This window comes from Rhineura floridana, chromosome 4, assembly GCF_030035675.1.
Source record: "Rhineura floridana isolate rRhiFlo1 chromosome 4, rRhiFlo1.hap2, whole genome shotgun sequence".
In the NCBI taxonomy this organism is placed as follows: Eukaryota; Metazoa; Chordata; class Lepidosauria; order Squamata; family Rhineuridae; genus Rhineura; species Rhineura floridana.
In genome coordinates, this window is record NC_084483.1 from 99,227,265 (window position 1) to 99,254,150 (window position 26,886).

The 26,886-nt window shown below is 45.2% G+C and overlaps 1 protein-coding gene across 2 annotated transcripts in view; it reads left to right on the forward strand.

Annotated features, from left to right (window-relative positions):
* The window catches only part of RSPO3 (R-spondin 3), a 107,750-nt gene that overhangs the window by 39,750 nt on the left and 41,114 nt on the right, over nucleotides 1–26,886 (forward strand). For both annotated transcript variants that reach the window (XM_061623792.1, XM_061623793.1), the window contains exon 2: nucleotides 20,635–20,826. In XM_061623792.1, the coding sequence (XP_061479776.1) occupies nucleotides 20,635–20,826 (192 nt within the window). The remainder of the gene's footprint in view (nucleotides 1–20,634; nucleotides 20,827–26,886) is intronic.

A 26,886-nucleotide genomic window follows, 5' to 3' on the forward strand; every position in this document is an offset into this window, starting at 1 on the left:
AGAAATTTATTTCAGGTAAGGACCAAAGTCCTCTTCTCCCTGGATGATAGTCCATCAAGTGGGATATACCAAAGCAGTCCCCATGTAAAAATTAGGGAGGGTGATGTGGCTCAAGGTTTAAGAGCGTGCTGCAGGACTTTTCGTCCAAAGGTAGCCTCGGCTGAAGCCTGAGAAACCATCTTGTAGGTCCTGCAAAAGTATTAGCAGACAACCAGGTGGCCGCGTGGCAAGTCTCTTCTAGAGGAACATTAACTGAGAAAGCCGCCGAAGTGGAAGCTGAGCAAGTAGAATGTGCCATTATCTTGTTAGGAAGCAGCAAATTTTGAACCTCATATGACAGCTTAACACACGCTCGTAACCAACACGAAATGGTTGAAGTTGAAACCCTCTTCCCCAAACAGGCTGGGTGAAAAGATACAAACATGGAATCGGACAGTTGGAAGTCTTTAGTTCGGTTGAGATACACCTTCAATGCCCTGCGGACATCTAAACAGTGCCAGGATTCCTCCCGCGGCCCTGTAGGATTCGGATAAAATGAAGGAAGAGAGATCTCTTGTTTTCAATGAAAAAGCGAGTTCACCTTAGGTATGAAAGATGGTTCCAGTCTCAAGACAATGCAGTCTTTACGAAAAACACAAAGTTGTTTTGCCACGGATAGCGCATTAAGCTCTGAGATGCATCTGGCGGAGATGATGGCCACAAGGAAAAGCACTTTGAACGACAGTAGGAGAAGGGTAATGTTGTTGAGAGGTTTGAAAGGTGGTTTCTGGAGCACCGCGAGAACTGTTTGGAGACTCCATGAGGGATAGCGATGAATCACAAGTGGGCAAAGGGTGGCAGTGCCCTTGAGAAAACGCCGTATGAAAGGATTGCAACCAGTAACCCCAGAAGGACAGAGGGATAACACCGATGACAGGGCGGAGACCTGTCGTTGCAAGGTGTTAGCTGTAAGGCCCCTATTGAATCTTTCTTGAAGGAACGCCAGGATCTCTGAGACTGATGCGTGGAGCGGGGATATGTTCCTGGCTGCACACCAACTGGCAAAGACGTGCCATGTGGAACCATAAATTCTGATTGTGGATGGATGGCGTGATGCCAAAATGGTGGCTATGACTTCCTGCGATAAACCTGCATTCCCTAAATAGCTGTGCTCAACCTCCAGGCGGTCAGACGCAGCCAGGTCAGGTCCAGGTGTTTGAATGGACCCTGTGATAGGAGATTCCGATAGGGCAGAAGACTTAGAGGTGGTTCAGTTGAGAGACACACAATCTCCAAGAACCACGGGTGGCGTGGCCAGAAGGGCGCAATCAAAACAATTTCCGTGTGTTCCTTCCTCAGCTTCTGGAGAGTGCGGGCTAACAACGGAGTTGGGGGGAAAGCGTAGAGGAGACCCCGAGGCCAGGTGGATGTCAGTGCATCCACAGCCTCAGCCTGAGGAGACGAATGCCGAGTGAAGAACCGAGGCAGGTGATGATTGTCGGGAGAAGCGAAGAGATCCACCACCATGTTGCCAAATTGACGTCATAACTGAGCAAATGCTCTTGGATTGAGTCTCCACTCCCCCTGTCGAAGTTGTCGACGACTGAGCCAGTCTGCCTCCATGTTGGCATCTTCGCTGAGATGTTCTTCGTACATGGACCCCAGGTGTGACTCGGCCCAAGAGAAGAGAAGAGCGGCTTCCCGTGTGAGCACATTCCCCCTTGCTTGTTGATATGAGCCTTCATACAGATGTTGTCGGTACGAAGGAGGATGTGATGAAGATTGAGTCTGGTAGTGAAGTACTGAATGGTGAATCGAGCCGCCCGGAGCTCCAACCAATTGATGCTGTGTTGGGACTCCATTGAAGACCATTGCCCCTGGATGCAGAGGGAGCGACAGTGCGCACCCCACCCGGACAGGCTGGCATCAGATGTGATGATGACCCATGGTGGATCCTGGAAGGACATACCCATCCTGAGGTTTGAAGAAGTCATCCACCATCGAAAAGAGATGACTTTTGGCATAGTTTATGAGGAAGCCGTGGGATCACAAGGTTTCTAGAGCAAGGTGAACCGCTACTTCTGCCTGAACAAGAGTTTCTGTGCGGATCAACAAGTTGTCCAAGTACGGAAAGATGTGAACTCCCTGGAAGCGGAGAAAAGCCACCAGGGTAACCATGATCTTCGTGAACACCCGGGGGGCTGAAGAGAGACCGAATGGCATGGCATGGTACTGGTAGTGCTGCCGGTCGAGGCAAAGCGGAGGTATCGTTTGTGTCGTGGGTGATGAGTACGTGTAAATAAGCCTCTTGGAGATGTATGGAGGCTAGATAATCGTTTTGTTTCCCAAATAGACAAGAGGGACTCCATTCTGAACTTCCGATGTCGGACAAACTGGTTTAAGAACTTCAAGTCTATGATTGCCCTCAGGTGGTTTTGTTACATTTTGGCACGACGAAGAAAACAGAGTAGACTCCTGAGCACCACTCTGCGATGGGGACCTGCTCTATTGCCCCAATTTGAAGAAGATGAAGAATGGTGTTTCTCTTTAGGGTCCACGAGAACCTCCTGAAGGGCCTGTTCACCAAATAATTTTAGACCTGCAAACAGCGCTGTCGACAAATTGATTCTGACCTCTTGGTCAGCGTCCCAGTGGCGTAACCATAATGTGCGTCGAGCCACAACCTGTGTAGCGATCGCCCTTGCAGAATACTGGACTGCGTCTAGTGTGGCATCCGTCACTAAGGTGGCGGCCCTATGAAGCTTCAGAAGAGTCTTGCGCAGTCTAATAGGGTCATGAGTGATGTCTTGAGCTGTCGGCTCCAGGAGATCATTTAGCCAAACTAATGAGGCCCGTGAAAAGATAGATGCCACACAAGAAGCTCTGACTGCCAAGGCTGTCCCCTCGTGGGTTTTGCGAAGACTGAAGTCAAGGCGGCGCTCAGATATATCCTTAAACTGGGCTTCAGATTCTCTTGGCAACAGAGAACGAGAAACTAGAGAAGAAATGGGACCGTTCACCCCAGGGACTTTCAGCATGTCCATGAAGACTGGTTCGAGGGAGTAGAAATGGTCTGCCAAGGCAGGAGGGCTCCATTTCTGAAGGGGAGCTTGCCACTCAGCCTGGGCTATTGACTTAAACATGTCTGGCACAGGAACAGACACCAGCTTAGGTTTAGGAGTTTTCAACACTGAAGCTGCTCTGGAAGAGGCTGGAGACGGGTCTTGCCCTGCAGGCTTAATATCCAAAGCCGCCAAGGATTTGCAGAGGAGGGGTAAAAAATGGTCGGCTGAGAACAGTCTATGAGAAGCAGAGGATGCTGAAGATGGGGTGTCTTCCAGCTCCAAACCTGCGCTCCATTCATCATCTTCATAATCTGGGTCTATGAATGGATCTAAAGGATCTGCATGTGGTCTAAAAGTGGTATGCCCCCTGGAGGCTGCAAAAGGTTCAGAAGAGGAAGAACCATCACTCTCTGAGGAATGTCCCACGAACTCTCTGGGCAGCCTACTCTGAGGATGCATAGATGTATGCCCTTTAGAGACAGGCCTTGAGAGAGCAGATCTGGACCGTGAGGAAGCAGGAGCCAATATCTCTGTGGACAGTACTCCAATGAGTGCTTCCTTGACTTGGGTAAGCGCCTCTGGCGTTAGTTGGAATGGCAGGGCAGGGGCCACAGCTGGCTCTTGTGCTGCGAATTGGTAGGAGCTAGAATGACGACAATCCTCCTCTGAGAAAATTTCCCCTTCACTGCCCAACATGGCCCCAGACAAATTTGTCACTGGCTCATCTTCAGAAAATGAGTCTTGAGTGTGCTTAGGGAGAAGTTTATGGTGACTCACAGAGGAAATGACTGAGGAATGGCTCTGGTGCCCAGAGCTGCAGTGGTGAGGAAGGCGCTTTTTAGACTTAGGTGCCAAAGAGGAAGGCGCTGGTAATAGTGTCTCAGAAGGTACTCTGCTCTGAAATCTGCACTGGTTGCCAATTTGCTACCAGGCGAAGTTCAACGTGTGCTTTCCATGTTATGGGTTCCACATAACACCTGTTATGCTCTTGTAAGAAATCAGTCCTTTAGTGTGGCAGTACCTACGCTTTGGAACTCCCTGCCTATTTATATTAAGTAGTCGCTTCATCGTACTCATTTTGGCACCTCCTAAAAACATTTTTGTTCAGGCAAGCCTACCCAGGCATGTAGAAACTATTGTTTTTTTATCTGTTTTAACTCATTGTTGGTTTTATTATTTTGAATGTCTTTAAATACCTGTCTTTAACTCTTTTTGCCAATAATTTTATTGTTTTAATTCCTTCTATAAACCGCCTTTTTTTTAAGAACATAAGAACATAAGAAGAGCCTGCTGGATCAGGCCAGTGGCCCATCTAGTCCAGCATCCTGTTCTCACAGTGGCCAACCAGGTGCCTGGGGGAAGCCCGCAAGTAGGACCCGAGTGCAAGAACACTCTCCCCTCCTGAGGCTTCTGGCAACTGGTTTTCAGAAGCATGCTGCCTCTGACTAGGGTGGCACAGCACAGCCATCATGGCTAGTAGCCATTGATAGCCCTGTCCTCCATGAATTTGTCTAATCTTCTTTTAAAGCCATCCAAGCTGGTGGCCATTACTGCATCTTGTGGGAGCAAATTCCATAGTTTAACTATGCGCTGAGTAAAGAAGTACTTCCTTTTGTCTGTCCTGAATCTTCCAACATTCAGCTTCTTTGAATGTCCACGAGTTCTAGTATTATGAGAGAGGGAGAAGAACTTTTCTCTATCCACTTTCTCAATGCCATGCATAATTTTATACACTTCTATCATGTCTCCTCTGACCCGCCTTTTCTCTAAACTAAAAAGCCCCAAATGCTGCAACCTTTCCTCGTAAGGGAGTCGCTCCATCCCCTTGATCATTCTGGTTGCCCTCTTCTGAACCTTTTCCAACTCTATAATATCCTTTTTGAGATGAGGCGACCAGAACTGTACACAGTATTCCAAATGCGGCCGCACCATAGATTTATACAACGGCATTATGATATCGGCTGTTTTATTTTCAATACCTTTCCTAATTATCCCTAGCATGGAATTTGCCTTTTTCACAGCTGCTGCACACTGGGTCGACATTTTCATCGTGCTGTCCACTACAACCCCGAGGTCTCTCTCCTGGTTGGTCACCGCCAGTTCAGACCCCATGAGCGTATATGTGAAATTCAGATTTTTTGCTCCAATATGCATAATTTTACACTTGTTTATATTGAATTGCATTTGCCATTTTTCCGCCCATTCACTCAGTTTGGAGAGGTCTTTTTGGAGCTCTTCGCAATCCCTTTTTGTTTTAACAACCCTGAACAATTTAGTGTCGTCAGCAAACTTGGCCACTTCACTGCTCATTCCTAATTCTAGGTCATTAATGAACAAGTTGAAAAGTACAGGTCCCAATACCGATCCTTGAGGGACTCCACTTTCTACAGCCCTCCATTGGGAGAACTGTCCGTTTATTCCTACTCTCTGCTTTCTGCTTCTTAACCAATTCCTTATCCACAAGAGGACCTCTCCTCTTATTCCATGACTGCTAAGCTTCCTCAGAAGCCTTTGGTGAGGTACCTTGTCAAATGCTTTTTGAAAGTCTAAGTACACTATGTCCACTGGATCACCTCTATCTATATGCTTGTTGACACTCTCAAAGAATTCTAATAGGTTACTGAGACAGGACTTTCCCTTGCAGAAGCCATGCTGGCTCTGCTTCAGCAAGGCTTGTTCTTCTATATGCTTAGTTAATCTAGCTTTAATCATACTTTCTACCGGTTTTCCAGGGACAGAAGTTAAGCTAACTGGTCTGTAATTTCCGGGATCCCCTCTGGATCCCTTTTTGAAGATTGGCGTTACATTTGCCACTTTCCAGTCCTCAGGCACGGAGGAGGACCCAAGGGACAAGTTACATATTTTAATTAGCAGATCAGCAATTTCACATTTGAGTTCTTTGAGAACTCTCGGGTGGATGCCATCTGGGCCCGGTGATTTGTCAGTTTTTATATTGTCCATTAAGCCTAGAACTTCCTCTCTCGTTACCACTATTTGTCTCAGTTCCTCAGAATCCCTTCCTGCAAATGTTAGTTCAGGTTCAGGGATCTGCCCTATATCTTCCACTGTGAAGACAGATGCAAAGAATTCATTTAGCTTCTCTGCAATCTCCTTATCGTTCTTTAGTACACCTTTGACTCCCTTATCATCCAAGGGTCCAATTGTCTCCCTAGATGGTCTCCTGCTTTGAATGTATTTATAGAATTTTTTGTTGTTGGTTTTTATGTTCTTAGCAATGTGCTCCTCAAATTCTTTTTTAGCATCCCTTATTGTCTTCTTGCATTTCTTTTGCCAGAGTTTGTGTTCTTTTTTATTTTCTTCATTCGGACAAGACTTCCATTTTCTGAAGGAAGACTTTTTGCCTCTAAGAGCTTCCTTGACTTTGCTCGTTAACCATGCTGGCATCTTCTTGGCCCTGGCGGTACCTTTTCTGATCTGCGGTATGCACTCCAGTTGAGCTTCTAATATAGTGTTTTTAAACAACTTCCAAGCATTTTCGAGTGATGTGACCCTCTGGACTTTGTTTTTCAGCTTTCTTTTTACCAATCCCCTCATTTTTGTGAAGTTTCCTCTTTTGAAGTCAAATGTGACCGTGTTGGATTTTCTTGGCAATTGGCCAGTTACATGTATGTTTAATTTAATAGCACTGTGGTCACTGCTCCCAATCGGTTCAACAACACTTACATCTCGCACCAGGTCCCGGTCCCCACTGAGGATTAAGTCCAGGGTTGCCGTCCCTCTGGTCGGTTCCATGACCAACTGGTCTAGGGAATAGTCATTTAGAATATCTAGAAACTTTGCTTCTTTGTCATGACTGGAACACATATGCGGCCAGTCTATGTCCGGGTAGTTGAAGTCACCCATTACTACCACATTTCCTAGTTTGGATGCTTCCTCAATTTCATATCTCATCTCAAGGTCTCCCTGAGCATTTTGATCAGGGGGACGATAGATCGTTCCCAGTATTAAGTCCCTCCTGGGGCATGGTATCACCACCCACAACGATTCTGTGGAGGAGTCTGCCTCTTTTGGGGTTTCGAGCTTGCTGGATTCAATGCCTTCTTTCACGTATAGAGCGACTCCGCCACCAGTACGTCCTTCCCTGTCCTTCCGATATAGTTTATATCCAGGGATAACCGTATCCCACTGGTTTTCTCCATTCCACCAGGTCTCCGTTATGCTCGCTATATCAATGCTCTCCTCTAGGACCAAGCACTCCAGTTCTCCCATCTTGATTCGGAGGCTCCTAGCATTAGCGTACAGGCACTTGTAAGCAGTGTCTCTCTTCAAGTGTCTTTGGCACTTGTGGTTAGGCCTGTGGTAATTTTGCTCTTCTGAATTTATATCCTGTGCCCCTGCTCTCACAATGCCTACTTCTAGGCCTACCCCTTTTAAAATTTCATCATTTCTTTGGTTTTTATCCCAGGGGGGAGGTTTATTCCGAACCGGACCTTTCTCAGCTCCTGTCGGGTTTCCCCCCTCAGTCAGTTTAAAAGCTGCTCTGCTACCTTTTTAATTTTAAGTGCCAGCAGTCTGGTTCCATTCTGGTTCAAGTGGAGCCCGTCCCTTTTGTACAGGCCCGGCTTGTCCCAAAATGTTCCCCAGTGCCTAACAAATCCAAACCCTTCCACCCGACACCATCGTCTCATCCACGCATTGAGACTGCGAAGCTGGGCCTGTCTGGCTGGTCCTGCACGTGGAACCGGTAGCATTTCAGAGAAAGCCACCTTGGAGGTCCTGGCTTTCAGCATCCTACCTAGCAACCTAAATTTTGCTTCCAGGACCTCACGGCTGCATTTCCCCATGTCGTTGGTGCCAACGTGCACCATGACCACTGACTCCTTCCCAGCACTGTCTACCAAACTATCTAAACGACGGGCGATATCCGCAACCTTCGCACCAGGCAGGCAAAACACCTTGCGGTCTACACGCCCATCACATACCCCACTGTCTATGTTCCTAATGATCGAATAAAGCAGTATATAAATGTTGTAAATAAAATACATAAATAAATTTCAGAGTCACTGTGGCCCTTGGTCTCTTTCCTCTTTTATACTGAGTCAGGCCATTTGATACCATCTAGCACAGTACTGACGACATGGACTAGCATTGACTCTCCAGGATTCCAGATAATAGTCCCTTCCAGAGACTGAATTTTGGACCGTTGCATGCAAAACATGTACCCTACCACTGAGTTACAGCCCTGTTTAAAAAAGTAGCTTTTAAAATTGTTCTTTTCAATTCAATAATGAATGCACAGCATTCTAGGGCAGATCCACACCATGCACTTAGAGCACATTCAACATATATTTGAAGCACTTGAATCCAGTGGTGTGCTGGTAAATGTTTAACAACAGGCTCTCCAGAAAAAAAATGTATGCATATATATATGTACATAAGTTTATTATAAATTTTACTGATATAAAGGATGTGTAGCACACAATTTACAAATAGCACAACACAAAACCCTTTTATTTTACGGACTACTCAGCACTCTCCCTGCAACGCTGGATTTTTATATGCAGGGGTGTCTTTCTGCTTTCCTGTCCCAGAGTAGCTAGCATTCAGCTGCGCAACCAGACCCCCGCTCCAGCTGATCACGCAGGAAGAGGGGAAGATCAGCTGGAGCGCATTACAGCTGATATTCTCCTCCTCTGGCATGATCAGCGGGTTAGGTTCCAGACCCCTGCACTACAGCTGATCCACTTTTCGGTGGTTTTCGCTGTTCACCAGGAGTCTGGAACCTAACCTGCCGTATGAGTGGGGCCAGGCCCTCCCTTAGCATGTGCGGGGCCCGGGGCAAAAGCATAGTTGGGGATCCCCCATATTCATGTGATTCAGTCGAAGTCGATATATTACGAGAATACATTTCGTTTTCAGTGGAATTTAACATGTCCTGTTCATAAACTGTAAGTGACTCCACAGAATTCTGATCACCCTCATTTTTTGCAGTCTTTAAAAATTTAAGCAGCTCATCTCTTTGAAGATTTTCTTTTTTCTTCTCAGCCTTTTTTCTCTTATGAGCACCACTTCCATATTTTCTGTTTTTATATCGATCTCGACTTGCATTCATTATAAATATCTAAAATAATAATAATAAATTATAGATAGATCTACAAAATTAAAATGAAATTATCACAATGTAAACAAAAAAATGAATTAAGAAAAAAGGAGTTGCAGTGGAGTGGTACTTACATTTTAGTTTATTTAAATTTCTATTTCCTCCATGTAGAAAGGACTAAAGAAGAAATCCATACTGGTTTAAATAAGACTGCTTCTTACTGAGTGGACAGAAAACACTAGCATTGCAAGAACTCCTTTTACAGAACTTGGGCTGCAATCCTATATGTTGCTTACTTGGGGGCAGGCACTACTGAGCTCATTGAAGTTCACTTCTAAGTAAAAGACACAGGATTGCACAGTCCTCATTCCCAAGGAAGCCTCCAGTTATAGCCTCTGACTTTACATAATATCTACCACCAGCAACATAAGTTATCTAGCCAGAAACATTTTTTTGGTAAGCGCATTTCAGCTGCATATGTCTTCTCCACTCAATGAGGTGTCAGCGTAAACACAGAACTCATTCCAGGTATTGTCTCGGCTTGGGAAAAGTAATCAGCCCAAGACACTCACCCTCCAAACTTTTCTGCATAGTCACCCCTATACTTGAGCTCTTTTTGGAAAGCAACACACAGTTGGAAGAAATGGAAGGAGTACTTATTCAGGCCGAAGGAAGCAGCGCACACCACAAAAAGGGGCCCAAAGCAGTGATGCTCTTGAGTGTTACCCCTCAAGTTTCCATCTAGCCACCTCCATTTAAGAAGAGTGCACACACACAGCCGCAGGCTGGCGATCCAGCCCTCAAATGAAGAGCAGGGGATTCAAACCTCCCACCTAAAACCCGCTGCACAGCTGATGAGCGAGGAGCAGCACAGGCAAGCCACTCAGGCAAGCAGCAGAAGAGCGGGAGATTCAAACCTCCCACCCAGAATAAGCCGGGAAGCGCTGTTAACCCGCTGCACAGCTGATGAGCAGGCGGCAGCACAGGCTAGCCACTCAGGCACGCAGCTGAAGAGCAGGGGATTCAGCTCAGGAAGCGGCTGGCGAGACGGCCGCTGCACGAGAGAGAGAGAGAGAGAGAGAGAGAGAGAGAGAGAGAGAGAGAGAGAGAAACCTGCCGCAGCCCAGCTTCTCTATATAGGCAGATCGCCAAGCGCAGGGCCCCCCAAAATGCAGGGCCCGGGCAACTGCCCCGCTTCCCAGTGCCTAGGGGCGGCTCTGAGTGGGCCCCTACTGTCATTCATTCATTCATTCACCTACACTTATATACTGCCTTTTTGCCATGGCACCCAAGGCAGTTTACAATTTTAAGATACTAAAACAAGTAAGTAGAATAAAATATAGAGCAACAGAGACTTCTCAGGCCAACTGATGATCTCTTCAGCAGCTGATGGCACAAGCTACCTGGGATGGGCTTCCTTGCTTCTGCCTTCCCTCAGCACACGCAGGTCTTAAACAGCCACAGGGAAGATGAAGGAGGGGCTGGGCCAACAGTTCTCTCAGGCCACTGATGGAGCTGGTGGTATGTGCTCCCTGGCCAGGGCTTTCTTGATTCATACAGAAGCATGGCGTTTTGAACAGAAGGGACTTTATGATCCCTGAATCTGGAGTTCTCTTTCAAATATATAGCTGCCTCCTGAAGAGAAAGTCCTTTCTTGATAGAGTTGCAGCATTCATGATCACCTGCTATTTGTGCCAGTTTATCATGAAGTCTATATAAGCTACTCATTAGAGTTGTTTCATTTGCATTTATATTAAGCTTCCCAGTGAACAGATTTTTATTGTCAACTCCTACATCCTCAGTTATTTGTTTCTCGTGGCATTCTTCTTCGAAATTTAATTCTTTTTTCTATGTAAATGTCCATTTCCTTACATTTTGTTGTTGCATAGTTAATGGCCTTCTCCACAAATAAATAAATGAATAGGAACTTCCTGGCACATCACTATTCCTACTGGCAGCAGCTTCAGGACAGAAAAAAGGAAGTATTTCTTCACACACGGTGTAATTCATTTGTGGAACTCATTGCCACAAGATGTAGTGACGGCCAGTAGCTTAGAAGGCTAAGGCTCTAAAAGGGGAACAAGGCAAATTTGCTAATGGCTACTAGTTATGCTAACTAGAACCTCCAGCTCTTAGCAGTTTTGCTTCTGAATACCCGTTGCTGTGGGAGCAACAACAAAAGAAAGCTATACCTGCATGCCCGGCCGGCCGTAGGCTTCCCAAAAGCATCCAGCTGGCCGCTGCTGTGGGGAAACAAGATACTAGACTAGATGGAACTTGGGTTTGGTTGCTCTGGGTTCTTCTTATACACACACCATACATTTAAACCACATCTCCCCCAGGAATCCTGGGAACTGTAGTTCTGTGAGGGATAAACTACAGTTCCCAGGATTCTTGGAGGATGCTTTAAATGTATGGTGTGTAAGCAACCTAGGAAACACTCAGGTATGAACGGATGCCAGTCCGGGAACAGCTATTGCGCTTGAGGAAAACACATCCTGGCCAGATTTGGGGGATGGGGGTGGGGGGAGATATACAAGAGGCAGTCCTGTTTTCGCAAACTCAGTCTTTCGCCACCCACCCCCATCTTTTTAATTCATTCCCTCGGGCTGGCCATCTACCTAGCTTAGAGAGCAGGGTGGACATGCACCAGACGAAGAAGAGGATCGCACAGATTAAGCCGAGCTGCTGCAAGAGCATCTCCCGCCTCTTGCGAACTTTCCTCAGCTTGAAGAGAGGAGGCTTCAGAGGACGCTCGGTGGCACTTCCAGCCCCATGGCGATCCAGGGCTTGCTAGGCAGGATCTAGAGGTCCTGCGGTGAAGAGGAGGCAGCCTCGTTCCCTCCGTGTTTTTGCCGGGAGGCTCACTTCGAAGGGATCCCTGTGGAGGGCTTCATCCTCACGGCCAAGGGCGAGACACGCACCAAAAGGGAACCAGCAGCCCTCCGAGTCACAGGAGAGGAAAGAGGGAGAACACACACACGGGAAGATGGGCAAAGGGCAGCCGGTGGGGTGCCAATGAGCAGCCAAGGTAGCCGCCTTTGTAGAAGTGGCGATTCGCAGTGCCCCTAATCTCTGCTCAGGCGCCCATCGCACCCAATCAGCTCGAGGAAGATTCCCCTCTGCAGGCCTGGCGCCGGAGGCAAAGGGGGAAAAAAAGCCAGGAAATAAATCACCGCCAGTGATGGCGAAGCAGCTGCAATAGCAGCATCCAGGAGCTTTCCTCCACACACATGAGGGGAGAGGAGCGGAGGGAAGAGAGACTGATCAGATGCTCTCAGTCACCGGCCCCGGGGAGAAGCCAAGTCACTTCAGCTAGGAGAAAAGCTCCTCATCAGTGAGCTGCGCATCGGCCACCACTATTTTCCTCCCTTTAATTTCTAATAATGGCTGTGTTTAACAACCAGCTCACAAAATGTAAAAATCGGCTCTTGCGAGCTGGTACGAGCCAGCTCCAGCACACCACTGCTTGAATCCCACCACAGAATCCTGGGAACTGTAGGTTGTTAAGGGTGATGGGAACTTTAACTGTGAGGGGGAAACTATACTACCCAGAAATCTTTGGGGGAAGTCATGCACTATAAATGCGAGTTGGATGTGCTTTAAATGTATTATGTGGATCTGCATTACTTCATAAACTTTGCCTGCATATAAATCATTTTAATTAAATGTTTAAATGGAAATAAGCTATAAAGGTTACTGGGTGACCATGGGCTACACACAATCTCTCAGCCTAATCTGCCCCTCAGGGTGAGAACAACAGAGGGAGACCATGACCACCCGAAGAAAGAAGGGCACACTTAAAATGTAAAGGAAATAATCCTTTGTAAATAATAATTTGCAATCATAGCGTGAAATCAGATACATATCATGATACAGTGTGAAGAAATATTTATATAAGCATGAATGTCAAAGATGTTTATTATTTGCACAACCTGCAGATATATTTATAGTACAATCCTATGCTTGTTTACACAGAAGCAAGTCCAAATGTCTTCAATGGGGCTTACTCAGACAGGGAACCATGCACAAAACTGCAGTTCAGCGATAAGGAATGTCACTGACCCAATCCAAAATTCAGAATCATGCCACATTAAGCTGTTTTGCAACTGTTTCATACTTGTTTTCTGATTATTGAATTTTAAATGGCTTTATTTCTTGTTGTGAGCTGCCTTGGTTTCCAACCCTACCGCACAGAGTTGTTGGAAATATTCCATATACACACACACTGGAGATGTAAAAATACATAGACCTCATATAATAGTTTATTGTCAGAACAAGTTGGCCATTTTATTTTTAAAAAAGTATTAGTTTCCTTCCAAATAAAAGCAGTGACATGCAAGTAAGCCCTGCCTAACTGCTTAAAAAAAGATAGATCAGAGGGGGAGAGAACGTTTTACAACACAATCCTTTTCTATGATCACTCAAAAGTCCCACTGATTTTCAGCAGAAGCCTAACCACATGTACTCAAAAGTAAGTCCTACTGAATTCCATGGACTTCACTCCCAGCTACGTGGAATTAGCAGTGCAGCTTCACTCCCAGAAAAGCTGCATATTGAGAAGGGTTTCAAAACAGGTTATGAAGAAGACAAATAAACTGCCCTCGTCAACGGTCCAGTAAAATTTAAACTTCTTTGACTCCTTAACTAGAAAAGTGCAACACTGCAGTATGTATACTTTTCAAAACCTCTGTACAAATTTTTTTTGAAAGATAAAATGTATATGCCATTTTTGCAAGTAATTAACCTGCTACACTTTTATTATAATTAAAATTAAAATTGTTTACTGTGTATGCACACCAAGATCCTCCTGTGATCTTCTGTTGTAGTGCAATCCTATGCATGTTAACTCAGAAGCAAGTTCCATTCCTGTACAGAGAAAGTACTCTTTATGCTGCTGAAAGCTATATATTTACTGAATTCCTCATGTGTGATAAGCAGGCAGTGGCGTACCTAGCGTATTTGACACCCAGAGCAGATCATTTTTTAACCCCCTCTATTCTATACGACCTTGTGTGGGGCCCTAGTGAGGTGGGACCAACTGCTTCCTATAGACATCTTTTGCCTCCATGTCTTCTCGCGTGCCAGTTGCTGTGTCATTGGGGGGAAATGGGGACTTGTCTTTGTCTCTCTGGCAGGCAGGTGGGCAGGGGAAGCCAGAAAAGCAAAAACAAAACCCTGTGCGTTGTATAATCCCCTCACAGTCGCAACAATCTGATCTACCACTGCCGTCACCTCGACTAAGAAGGTGGATGGCGGAGAGAAAGAACCTTGGTGGATGAGTAGGATCCGCCACTCGAACGTCTTTCTTGGTGTGAGTGAGGGAAGCAGCGAGGGGAAGGAGGGGAAAAGGGGCTACTGAGGGAGCTTGGCCACTCCCTCCATGGGCTCCACACTGGTCACTCTTAGGCTGAGAGGGAGCCAGGCAGAGCCGCCTTATGCTAACGGCGCAGCCTGCTAAGTCAGTGGGGCTTGAGGGTTTTTTTAAATTAAGGTGGGGGAGGGGACGCAGAGGTAAAATGGAATTGGGCAAATAGGTGTGGAGAGAAAAGAGGCTGAGGGAGAAAAGTGAGGGGAGATGCAAAATGGGGGGAGATGAGGCGAGGCTGAGATAAAAAGTGGAGGAGGAGGTGAGCAAGGGTGTATAAATGGGTGGAACCTGAGGTAAAAAAGTGGAGGAGAGAGTGGCTTAATGGAGGGAGAGGCTGAGAAAAAAAGTGGAGGAGAGGGTGGCCTAATGGAGGAAGAGGCTGAACCAATACAAACAAGAAGAATCCCGTTAAGACTCCAGGCGCTACTGACAGAACTTACTTTTTGAGTAAACCTGCTTGGGATTGGATTGCTAGGATGTAATCCTAAACATGTTGACTTGGAAATAAGTAGGATTCACTTCCACTGGCCTTGGTTGGGATCTGGCTGTAGAAGATTTTTTGCTTTTGCAAGGGAGTTGCAGTTCTAAAACAGCCATTTCAGAAACATGCAGAAACACACTCCCTGTTCTGCCAGGTCCAGTGTGTCTCCACCTCTCTTTTCTGAAAATGGGGGTACACAATGCGAGTCAAACGCTGCCCCTTTTTACTGTTAAACCTCCTGGGAGCAGCTTGAGCGTGTTTTTTTTTTTTTTAATTAGCTTCAAAGAGATTTTGTAGCTGATCGGCAGATCAATCTGTTCCCCCTTCAGGTGTGATGAATGGAAATGTTTTGATCTGGCGACTAGTGTGTTTACAGCCACGTGGCAGATCTATGTTCCGATCCCCAGTCAGTTGTAAATCTGGCTGAGTGGCCTTGGGCCTCACTATCTCTCAGCCTAATTTACCTCCGCCGGTAGGCTAAAATGCTACTTTGTATAATCCTTTGTAGAAAAAGGATGGCATTAAAACGTGATGAATAAATTTAGAACTCTGTGGTTAGCAGATTACAGTTAGCAGATTGCCAGGAGAGGGGTAAATCACTCTGCCAGAGGTCTGAACCAATCACTTGCATAGAGCTTTTTCCCTCCCTCCTCCTTCCATCACTCCATCCACTCAGCTTTACCCCCTTCAGCCCTTACTTTCTCTCCCTCTCCAAGCATTCCCCACCTGCAATAAATAACAAGTCCCACATACTGCCCAACCCTGTTCTAAAAACTCTACGGCAGGCAAGAATGAAGCTCTTTTTCCAACATCAGTGATGGGGAAAGCATCGCCTGTGTTTAAAAAGAAGGCAGCAGCACTATAAAGCAGGAACGGTTAACCTGGACTACAGCTCCCATCATTCCTGACCATTGGCTATGTTGACTGGGAATAATGGGAGTTGGTGTCCAACAGCGTCTAGAGCAGCCTTTCCCAACTAGTGAGCCACCAGATGTTGTTGGACCACAATTCCCATCTTTCCTGACCATTGGCAATGCTGGCTGAGGTTGATGGGAGTTGTGGTCCAACAACATCTGGTGGCCCACTAGTTGGGGAAGGCTGGTCTAGAGGATGACATGGCCCCTATCCCTGCTATAGAGAATTCTTTGTTGCAGAGTCCACTGCTGGAGGTTCTCTTCCCTTTCTTTAAGGCAGGTGTGGGGAATCTTTTTCAGCCCAAGTCCAACGCCTGGGGCCACTTTATTTATTTATTATATTCTACCCCACCTTTTCTCCAACGAGCTCAAGGAGGCATACAAACATGGTTCTCCCCCTCAATTTTATCCTTGCAACACCCCTGTGAGGAAGGTTAGGATGAGAAACAGCGGATGGTGAGCTTTATGGCCAAGTGGGGATTCAACCCTGGTCTCCTAGGTCCAACACTCTAATCACTACACTATTATTATTGTTGTTGTTGTTGTTAATTTCAAACAGTAGTGTAGTGGCAAATTTAGAAGTGCAGGGTCCCTTCGTGAGTCATGCCATGCCCCCTTATAGCTCCTTGCTCTCTGTCTCTCTCTCACACACACACAACTTGAACCCTTCTGTAAGTAAGCACACCTGCATACATTCCTTCCCCCCCTCTACTTGAGCACACACACCCTTGAGAGATCCTCCCTGGGCCAAGGAAGCACCTGCCACCAGCTCCACCTCGCTAGCAATGAACAGCATTCTGAGCATGCAGGAACCCACCCATTGCTCCATCCTTCCCTCCATAACTTTTTGAAAAAGCAAGCCCCCATCTCACCAAAGGTTTGCTGCTGGCTGGTAGCCTTGCAGTGATATCCCTTCTTACCCTCCCAGCTAGCCCCAGCCCCCAGAACAGTTTTTTTTAAAAGTAATTCTAAGCCACAGGGCAAAGGAGGTGAAGACCACAGTTTGAGAACCTCTGCCTAAAGAATTAAAGTAAATACCTGGGCTTGACTGTCCTCCCTCCTTGCCTCTCTTTAAACCTCTTACTCTCAACTGCTCATGACTCTCTCCTTCCCACAACAGATGGTGGGAGCCAATCAGCGTGCAAGGGGATTGTAGGGATGAGATCGGCAGCTGCTGTGGATTTGCTTCCAATCTGCCACCGCCACCACAGAGAAGGAGGCAGGAGAGGAGCCCCCCCCCCAACCAAACAATAGAGCGGAAGCCTCTGCAATAGCTTCCCCAACAGGGAAGAAAAACAGGAAGAGGAGGCACGACACAGTGGGCCAAGACACAGGCTATCTGCTTGGGTGGGCAAATACCCACTTAATTCCACCCCTCCCCAGTTTTTTGCACATCTCAGCCTGCAGCCTGTCTCTTTCCCCACAGTATGGCCCTCCTCTTCCTCTTCCGTGATCTGGCCCTGCTTGAGGAGGCTGTTGCTGAGGCCTCCGCTCCAATCGTTCAGCCCAAAGGACCCTCCTTTCCTGCACTTTGGCAGCTACTGCAGGTAGGGGGCGGCAACATGGCAGAGTGAGTGGCGGCTGTAGCAGCACCCCCTTATTGCCTGCACCCAGGGCGGCTCCCTCCACACCGCCCTTGGTACGCCACTGGAAGCAGGAAAAGGAAATTGTTCTCAAAATTTGAAATAGGGTCTAGATATTGCCTGTGGGGATGTCAACAAATCTTGTCAATCACAACCCTGATTTCACTTATTGGCTAAACACCTGAAAGGGCAGGGATTAGAGCAGCCAGTACTAACAGAAGTTGTGGAGGGGGCAGCCAACATTTTGGTTTATATCTTTTGAACCAGGCCACCTAGAAACTTAATTTTTTTTAACATGAAAGCTAAGAGTCCAGAGATTAAGTTGACTCACCCTGAGACCTGGAGAGGACTGCCCAAAACTGGACTCTCCAGGCAAAAACTGGACACCTGACAACCCTACTTTCTGGACCTTACATCAGTGGTACATGCTCTGGTAACCTCACGTTTGGATTACTGTAATGCGCTTTATGTAGGGCTACCTTTGAAGACAGTTCGGAAGCTACAGCTAGTGCAAAATGCGGCGGCCAGTTTGCTGACAAGGACCAAGCGGTCCGAGCATATAACACCTGTTCTGGCCTGCTTGCACTGGTTGCCAATATGTTTCCGGGCCAGATTCAAAGTGTTGGTATTGACCTATAAAGCCTTATACGGTGCGGAACCACGATACTTTGCGGAACGCCTCTTCCGATATGAACCGGCCCATATACTACGTTCTGCTACGAAGGCCCTCCTCCGGGTTCCAACTCACAGGGAGGCCCGGAGGGTGGTGACAAGATCTAGGGCCTTCTCAGTGGTGGCCCCCGAACTATGGAACAGTCTCCCCGAGGAAGTACGCCTGGCGCCGACTCTGCTTTCTTTTCGGCTCCAGGTCAAAACCTTCCTATTCTCTGAAGCATTTTAAGTTAAATTGATTTACTTTTTAAAATGTTATTGTATTGGATTTTTGATTGTATTATTTAGTATTATTTTGTTATTTATTGTATTTTTATGCTATTTTATGTTCACCGCCCAGAGAGCTATCGCTAGTCGGGCGGTATATAAATCTAATAAATAAATAAATAAATACTTTCTACGCTTCAAGGACTATTTCCCCATCTTAATTCAATTCTCATTTTTTGACTGTAGGTAAAAACAAAAGCAAAAATGTAAAAACCAGGTTCACCAAACAAATAAGGCAAAACACAACAAATTACAAATCTATATCCAAAACAATTACATCAAAACACAAATATCCTTAAAACGATCCACAACATGAATTTTCACATTACGTTGCCTTGATTTCTCTGTTGCCAATGCAAATGAAGCTACCTTTTCTATACTTTGGCTCAGAGCTTGGAAGTAACTAGCTACAAGTAACGAATTACTTGTAATTCATTATTTTTTTGAGTAACGAGTGGGTAATTCCTTTACATTCTGATTGTAATAGAACGATAGAACGAGGAGTAATTTTACTACTTTTATGGAGTAATTGTAACGTTTCCAGAATTACTTTTGGGCATTACTTGGGGGGGAGCAGGGGAAGTCTTCTGCTCCTCTGATTTGTGGATGAAAATCGTGTGCCTCAAACTGGGCTTCTGTGCAGTGTTGCTTTTTCCTCATGCTCTGTGGATGGGCAGGAGGCGACGAGGGAGGAGGCGGAGAGTGAGACGGGGTGGAGTGGAGAAAACAATTATTTTAAAAAACGGATAGTGGTGGTGAAGAATGGGGTGGAGGGAAAAAGGATCCGGAGGTCAAGAACATGGATAACGGAGGCAGCAGCAGAATGGAGATAAAGAACTGTGGAGGTGAAAGATGACAACATGTGTGTGTGTGTGTGTGTGTGTGTGTGTGTGTGTGAGAGAGAGAGAGAGAGAGAGAGAGAGAGAGAGAGAACACTGTGTTTGCACTTGGCACATAAAATGGCCTCCACCACCCTCTCTGGCTACTGTGCTCTATTTGCAGTATTTTAACTTTTTTGCATCTCAGGGGGAAATGTTTGCTTGAGTGAGTATCCCTTAGTTGGTGGCAGAGCAGGGTCCAGGAGGTGGTTAAGTGAGAGAGATTATGCTGGCTGGCTGAGAGGTGTGTATGTGCACTTGGTTTGATGTGCAAAGATCTGAATAGTGGCCTCAGCCTCCCTCCCCACCACCCTTACCAGCGGAGAGACCACCATTGCTATCTTATGAATAAAAATAATTATTCTACTACCTCTGTATGTGTTTGTTTATTTTTAATGTTGTTTTAGGCTACTTAGATGTGCAGCAGCCAAGGCCAGCACCTTGTAGGCTTTTTTTAAAAAGTAATTGAAATGTAATTGTAGTGATTACTTTGGAGGAAAAGTAAAGTAATCAGTTACTTTCAGAGCAATTGTAATCATATCAGTAATTACTACTTTTTGGGGCCATGTAACTGTAACTGTAATTTATTACTTTTTAAAAGTAATCTTCCAAGCTCTGCTTTGGCTATCTGCTTTCCAAAATTACTCCTCTGCCAAGGAACTCCTCTGGATGTGTGTCACAGAACTTCAGCATGTTCTAGAAATACTCAACTGACACAAGGCACTGACCTGGCCTTTTGGGCCTCACCATTGCCCCTTTTGGACTAAGCACTCTGCAACATACCCTGCAGTATGAGATACAGGAGGGCAATGGATAAGACTGATAGTAGCATTGGGCAAAATGTCTACAGAGATTTTAATTCACTATTATTGATCTACTCATTAGTAAGGTTTTGAGAAACAGAATTCCATGGAATAGTTCTTTTTTTAATGGAACAGTGGATAAAGATTAAGTCTGCATTCATCTAATGTACTTACTTGGAAGCAAGCTCTATTTAACTTGGTGGGAGGAAAATAACTTAGTAGGACTTACGAATAATGTGTACAGAATTGTGATGTATGTTCTTGAGGTTGCAATACCATACACAGTTACTTGGAAGTAAGCCCTATTGCACACAGTGCCTTAATCTTCCAAGTAAACATATATAAAATCAGATATCTTTTCTTTCTCTCTTTTAATAAGCATTGTAAAGTTTTTTTGCATTAAAATGCAAAAAAATATTAATAAGAGTGAAGAAAATTACTTGAAATATGGGGTTTCAAGCTGCAAAAAAAATCATGAGGTTCTAGTACAAGATTTAAGGATTATAGGTATATTATTCAGTGATCTAGCTAATTCCCCTTTTTGTGACTTTTCTTCTTAGTGCATCGCAATATAAGCCAAGATTGCCAAGGAGGATGTGCAACATGTTCCGAATTCAATGGATGCTTAACGTGTAACCCTAAACTGTTTATTTTTCTGATGAGGATTAATATGAAACATATAGGGATGTGTCTTCCATCCTGTCCCATTGGATATTTTGGACAACGATACCCAGAAAGAAATGAGTGTAAAAGTAAGTTGAAGAGAAAGTTGCAGGTACTCTTTTTTTATACTATCTTGTAAACTCTATTACGGGTAGTGACTGATATTCCAGTGCTAGCCCTATCAATCCACTGGCAATGGGTCTATTGCTGTGTTGCTCTCTTCATAACACCACCTGCTTCTCTGTGAAGCCTAGGTTGGGACCAGTGGGACTCCCCATGACTTCCAGTCTGTTTTCTCGGAAGTAGACTGACTGCCAGTCAAACTTCCAGTCTCTGCCAGGCAGTTTCAACCCATCATCTCTACTTACCTCCTATTCACTTAAAAGTTAGTAATGTAACTGAAATGGCCTAAGCAGCAGGAGGGAACACAACCCTTGAGTGTTAGAAGAAACTGGTACAGCCCAGGAATCCAGGTTTATAAAAAGGGGAGAAAGCAGTCAATATGAACAATGAAAATAAAACACAGAATATTGGTCTATCTCAGGGGTAGCCAACGTGGTGCCCTCCAGATGTTGTTGGATTCCCAACTCTGTCATTCCTGACTACTGGCCATGCTATCCAGAGCTGATTGCAACTGGAATTCAACTATATCTGCAGGGCACCACATTGGCTACCCCTAGTCTATCTAATCCTACACTAGGCAATCTAAGATAGAAAAACTTACATCAGAACCACCTCAACAGTTGGTAGCCTCTGAAGATGGTTGGAGAATGGGTGACAAAACATAAGGGCATGAGGCCATATTTTATGCTGTTTCATCACGGTGATTATGATTTGCAGCTAAAAGGGCAATTGATCAATGAAAGGGAGTCCACACAGACAGAGGGAAAAGACAATAAATGCTATCAAGCCCCTCTAGAAAGTGAGAAGCAGGACAGAGATTACTTAGTCTTTGACTACCAGACGGTAATGAGGAATAAAAGCGGTGCTAGTTTGGAACATGACTGACAAGGCATAATGATATCATGTTTGCTATTCCAGCCAACTAAATTAAAGATTTAAACTATCAGGCTTCAGGTTCTGGGACTGATATTTGAAAAGCCTTGGGATGTTGAATTCATGCAAGAGCCATTACCCCCAGGACCATCCACTAACAACATGCATGAACAAAACACTGCAGGAACATAAGCTCTGTATACCTGATTTACTCAATACACCTGCAGTAATTATAACATGTATCCCAGTGAATCCATGATCCTGGCAATAACTATACCTCAAGGACATTATCAGGAACTGAACCTAAGTCCCATTGTAGATAGAGACAATGATTTTGACAGAAACCTTCTGTTGTTACTACTGTTAAATCTTTTGCTAATAATGTGCCCTATGATGCAAGAATAGTGTCCATGTATCTGGTGAGCAATGAAGTACAGCACCTTCATTAGACCCTGTCCCCATAAGTGAGCTTCATGGCTCACTTCAATAGCTCTATCTCCCATGAAGTGAGCTTGAATTTCTCCCATTTTCACAACACATGTGACAAGACGTACCAAACAGCAATCCAAACACAATTCTGTTGTATGCATGTTCCTTTCCAATCTGTTGGCTGTTTTGCTCTTTTTTATAGCATGAGCCTTTATTCATTTAAATGTTTGTTGTATTGTTGATTACAATAATTATACTACTACTAATACATTACTATAAACTGCCCAGAGAGCTTTGGCTGTGGGGGCAGTATATAAATAAATAAATAAATTTTACAGCTACAGGAGTGGCTGTATACTATAGCCAGCATGGATTTTTCACATTCCACAAAGTTAAATTGAAAATACACCCCATGCCATTCTGATGCTTCCCATAAGCTCATTTCAAAACAAAACCTTACAAAACTTATAGTCCTCAACTCAGAAACGCTTGCTTAACAACCCTCTAAATTTTCATGGCAATACACAAAACATTCAGAGAGAATAGACAGTTCAAAGTCTAAAAAGATTTTTTTTAAAAACCAGACCCCTTTTGGACTTTTTCTCTGAGAGTTCTCATAACCTGTTGAAATTCATTAAAAATCAGCCATGTTCACAGAGTACCTGTAATCCTATTACTGACCTTACCCCATACTCTGACCTTCATCTTCTGCAGTTTAAAAGTTTAAAAAAATGCCTGGCTGATTTTTAATTAATTTAATAAATTTTGCATTGAACTGAATGATGTCAGGCATGCTCAGCAGGTCCGGCTCCAGGAATGCGGGGGCCCTTGGGCATTAGCCTGCCCTGGGTCCCTCTGCTTCCCTTCTGCGATCCCACAGATTGCAAGATGAGCTTCCGAACCACCAGCCATCCCCTGCCATCCCCAGCGCTTCACCTACCTTTCTCTGCTGTTCGCGCAGGGTTGCCATCAATAAAGATGGCGGCCAAGGTTTCCGTAAGGGACTGAAGCCTTTGCTGCCATCTTGGTTGATGGCATGCAGCGCGTGCATTGCTGCCATCAACCAAGATGGCGGCAGAGGCTTCAGTCCCTTATGGAAACCTCGGCCGCCATCTTTATTGATGGCAACCCTGTGCGAACAGCAGAGAAAGGTAGGTGAAGCGCGGGGGATGTCGGGCGGCTCAGAAGCTCATCTTGCGATCCACGGGATCGTGGAAGGGGAGCGAAGGGCCCCTCAGGGACCCCCAGGGGCTCCTGGAGCTGCGGGGCCCTTGGGCCAGTGCCCAACCTGGCCGCCCTTTGGAACTGGCCCTGATGCTCAGTAAGAACCAACTGTCAGTGTTCTAAAAGCCAGACTCACAGTTGCTTGGCTTGCCTAATCAGGGGACCACATCCACACCAGACTTTGATTTCACTTGAGACAGTCACGGCTTCCCCCAAAGAATCCTGGGAAGTATAGTTTGTGAAGGGTGCTGAGAGGAGACTCCTATTCCACTGACAGAGCCAGTGGCCAGACTGGTTTAACAGTCAGCCACTCTGATTGCAGGTCTGTGAGGGGAACAGGGCGTCTCCTAGCAACTCTCAGCACCCTTCACTAACTACACTTCCCAGGACTCTTTGAGAGGAGCCATGACTGTCCAAAGTGAAATAAAAGCCTGGTGTGGATGTGGCCAGGGACAGCTTTCGTTTAAATTTGGGTGGGAGGCTACATGTGCCTGCTGTAGAATAAAAAAGTGGGGGAAACGCTAAAAAGCAATGATACCATTCACAATGTTTTCCTTTTGGAAAGGAAAGGGACTTCCCATCTGCCCAGGGCCCACCCACCCAATTTCCTCCCCTCCTCCTCCTCCAACCCTCACTGCCCCTCCCTTGGGTCAGTGTTGGAATACGACCTGGGAGACCAGGGTTCAAATCCCCACACAGCCATGAAGCTCCCTGGGTGACCTTGGGCCAGTCACTGCCTCTCAGCCTCAGAGAAAGGCAATGGTAAAACCACCTCTGAATACCATTTACCAGGAAAACCCTATTCAAAGGTTCGCCATAAGTTGGGATCGACTTGAAGGCAGCCCATTTCCGTTTTCAAACATGATTGCACAGAAATAAATCCCATTGAACTCAAAAAATATGCAAATGCTCAAACTCACCCTCCCTTGTCCTCCCTCCTATCCCCTCCCTCTTCCTTTGCCCCCCTCCAATCCACATATTCCCCCTCCCCCTCCTACTCCCGCATGGTCAGTTTTACCTACCCTAACCATGACTGCATAAGAGTAAATCCCATTGAGCTCTATAAGCATGCAAATGATGAGTCCTGCCTTTCCCCTCCTTCCCCTCTCATCTCCTCTCCCTTCCTCTTCCCCTCCCCTCTTCCTTCTTCCTCCTCCCCTGCCCACTCCAGGCCTCCTCCCCATGGTCAGTTTTACCTATGCTAAGCATGATTGCATGGGAGTAAATTCCACTGAACTCAATAAACATGCAAATGATCACACCTGTCCTCCCCCCTCCCCCTCCTGCCTGTTCCCATCCCCCTCCCCATTCCCTGTGGTCAGTTTCACCTATCCTAAGCATGATTGCAGGGGAGTAAATCCCACTGAACCTAATAAGTATGCAAATGATCCTCCTCCCCTCCCCCTCCTGCCTGCTCCCATCCCCCTCCTCCCCTCTGCCCTCCCTCCTCCTCCTCCCCTCCCCATCTCCTGTGGTCAGTTTCACCTATCCTAAGAATGATTGCAGGGGAGTAAATCCCATAGAACTCAACAAGCATGAAAATGATAAATCCATTCTCAGCAAACTTGCACTGGATCCCATTTCTTACCTCCCGGATTAAAAAGCAGAGAAATTCATGAATAGGCAAAAAACCTTGCCATTTAAGAACGTACCTATAGCCCACAGATATTTCTATCAAACTGTAAAAAGCAGGGAAATTGGGAGCTATAGCGAATGCACCAGAGGAGCAGGAGACCTGACCTCCTCTCTGAGATATTGTACTGCAAACACAATTTGGGTTGGTCTTTCACAGTCCAATCCACTTTCTGTGTAGCTTGGAAGAATTTGGTAATGTGCCTCTGAGCATATGGCGAGTGGTGGCAACACCTGCATCAGCCCAAATAATAAGATAAGTGCTGTACTGATGTTGTTTTAGGAGGCAGGAAGCAACATTATTAAGACAGTTGATATACTTCAGGTGGTCACTTTAAATATGGCTGATTTACTTTGCAATTTTAGTGAAGTTTCCTATAGGAAATCATTGTCTTTTGTTTCTATTTCTGTGAATATGTGAAATACAGCAACACTTCGCAAAATTTACAATAAAAAAACCTCCAAAAGCAATTGTGGAATAATGGCACTGACTATTCTGCAGAATAGTCTCCAGTGGACATCAGGAGTGTCTCAATTTGCACATGATAAAACAGTGGAAGGTGAAGTATATTCTAGCAAAATTCTAGGAGTGCTCTCTGTTTTTAATTGACCATGCCCACCTTGCCTTAAATGAAGTGGTTTAAACATAGCAGGCTGAAAACATGCATCCTCTTTTTTCCAACAGCTAGAATCATTGCTGAAGTAGCACCATATTGTAATCAGTCTGATTTTATATCAAACTGCAGTTTGAGATTCAACTGTTAATGCACCCAAAATAGAAATAGAACGTAACCTCCAGTTTGAACAAAAGGCCGTTTTCACCATCATATGACATTGACCAATAAAAAGGCTTTGAAATTAATAAAAATAAATTGGACACAGATTTCTAGGATGAATGAGGGAAATAAAATTTTCTGGATTAGATTCACTGTAGAAACATTAGTAACACAAGAAAGAAGCAAAGTAAGAAGAACACCAACAAACATACAAAAATATAATTCTCTATCTTTGGAGGTGGCAGGTGTTGCCACCATTCACCATATGCTCAGAGGCATATGTTACCAAATTCTTCCAAGCTGCACAGGAAGTGGATTGGACTGTGAAAGACCAACCCAAATTGTGTTTGCATTTTTACAAATTTGTAGGGCAGTACATATCTCAGAGAGGAGGTCAGGTCTCCTGCTCCCCTGGTGCATTCACTATAGCTACCCGATTTCACGGCTTTTTAAAGTTTGATAGAAATATCTGTGGGCTATAGGTACGTCCTTAAATTGCAAGATTTTTTGCCTATTAGTGAATTATTATTAGTAGTATAATTGGGCTCCCTCTGGGAGGAAGGGTGGGTAATAATAATAATAATAATAATAATAATACAACTAATCTAAATGAAACTTCATTTGAAAAGAGATGTAAAACTGTTATGGGGATAGGCAGGAAAAGTGGGGATAGATGGGTTTGTTGATGTTGCAAAAGCCAGCTGAACTCTCTGTTGCAAAGTGGCAAAATCTGTTCCCCTGAAGCTGCTTGATCTGATCCTGGATGGAAAATTGTTCATTGGGATTTTATTTATTTATTTATTTGATGTATATCCTTCCCTTCCTCCCAGTAGGAGCCCAGGGTGGCAAAGAAAAACACTTAAAACACTTTAAAACTTCATAAAAACAGACTTTAAAATATATTAAAACAAAGCATCTTTAAACACATTTTAAAAAATTGTGGCATATTGTGGGATAAATTTGCTTTCACAGAGGCTTAACTTCTCAAACAATTGTGTCTGTATGCATCCAGCTTTATGGGGAAGCCACAGTGAGGAGTAGATAGATTATGGTGGGCCAGGTTTCATCTTTACTCTCCAAAGTAAACTGCCA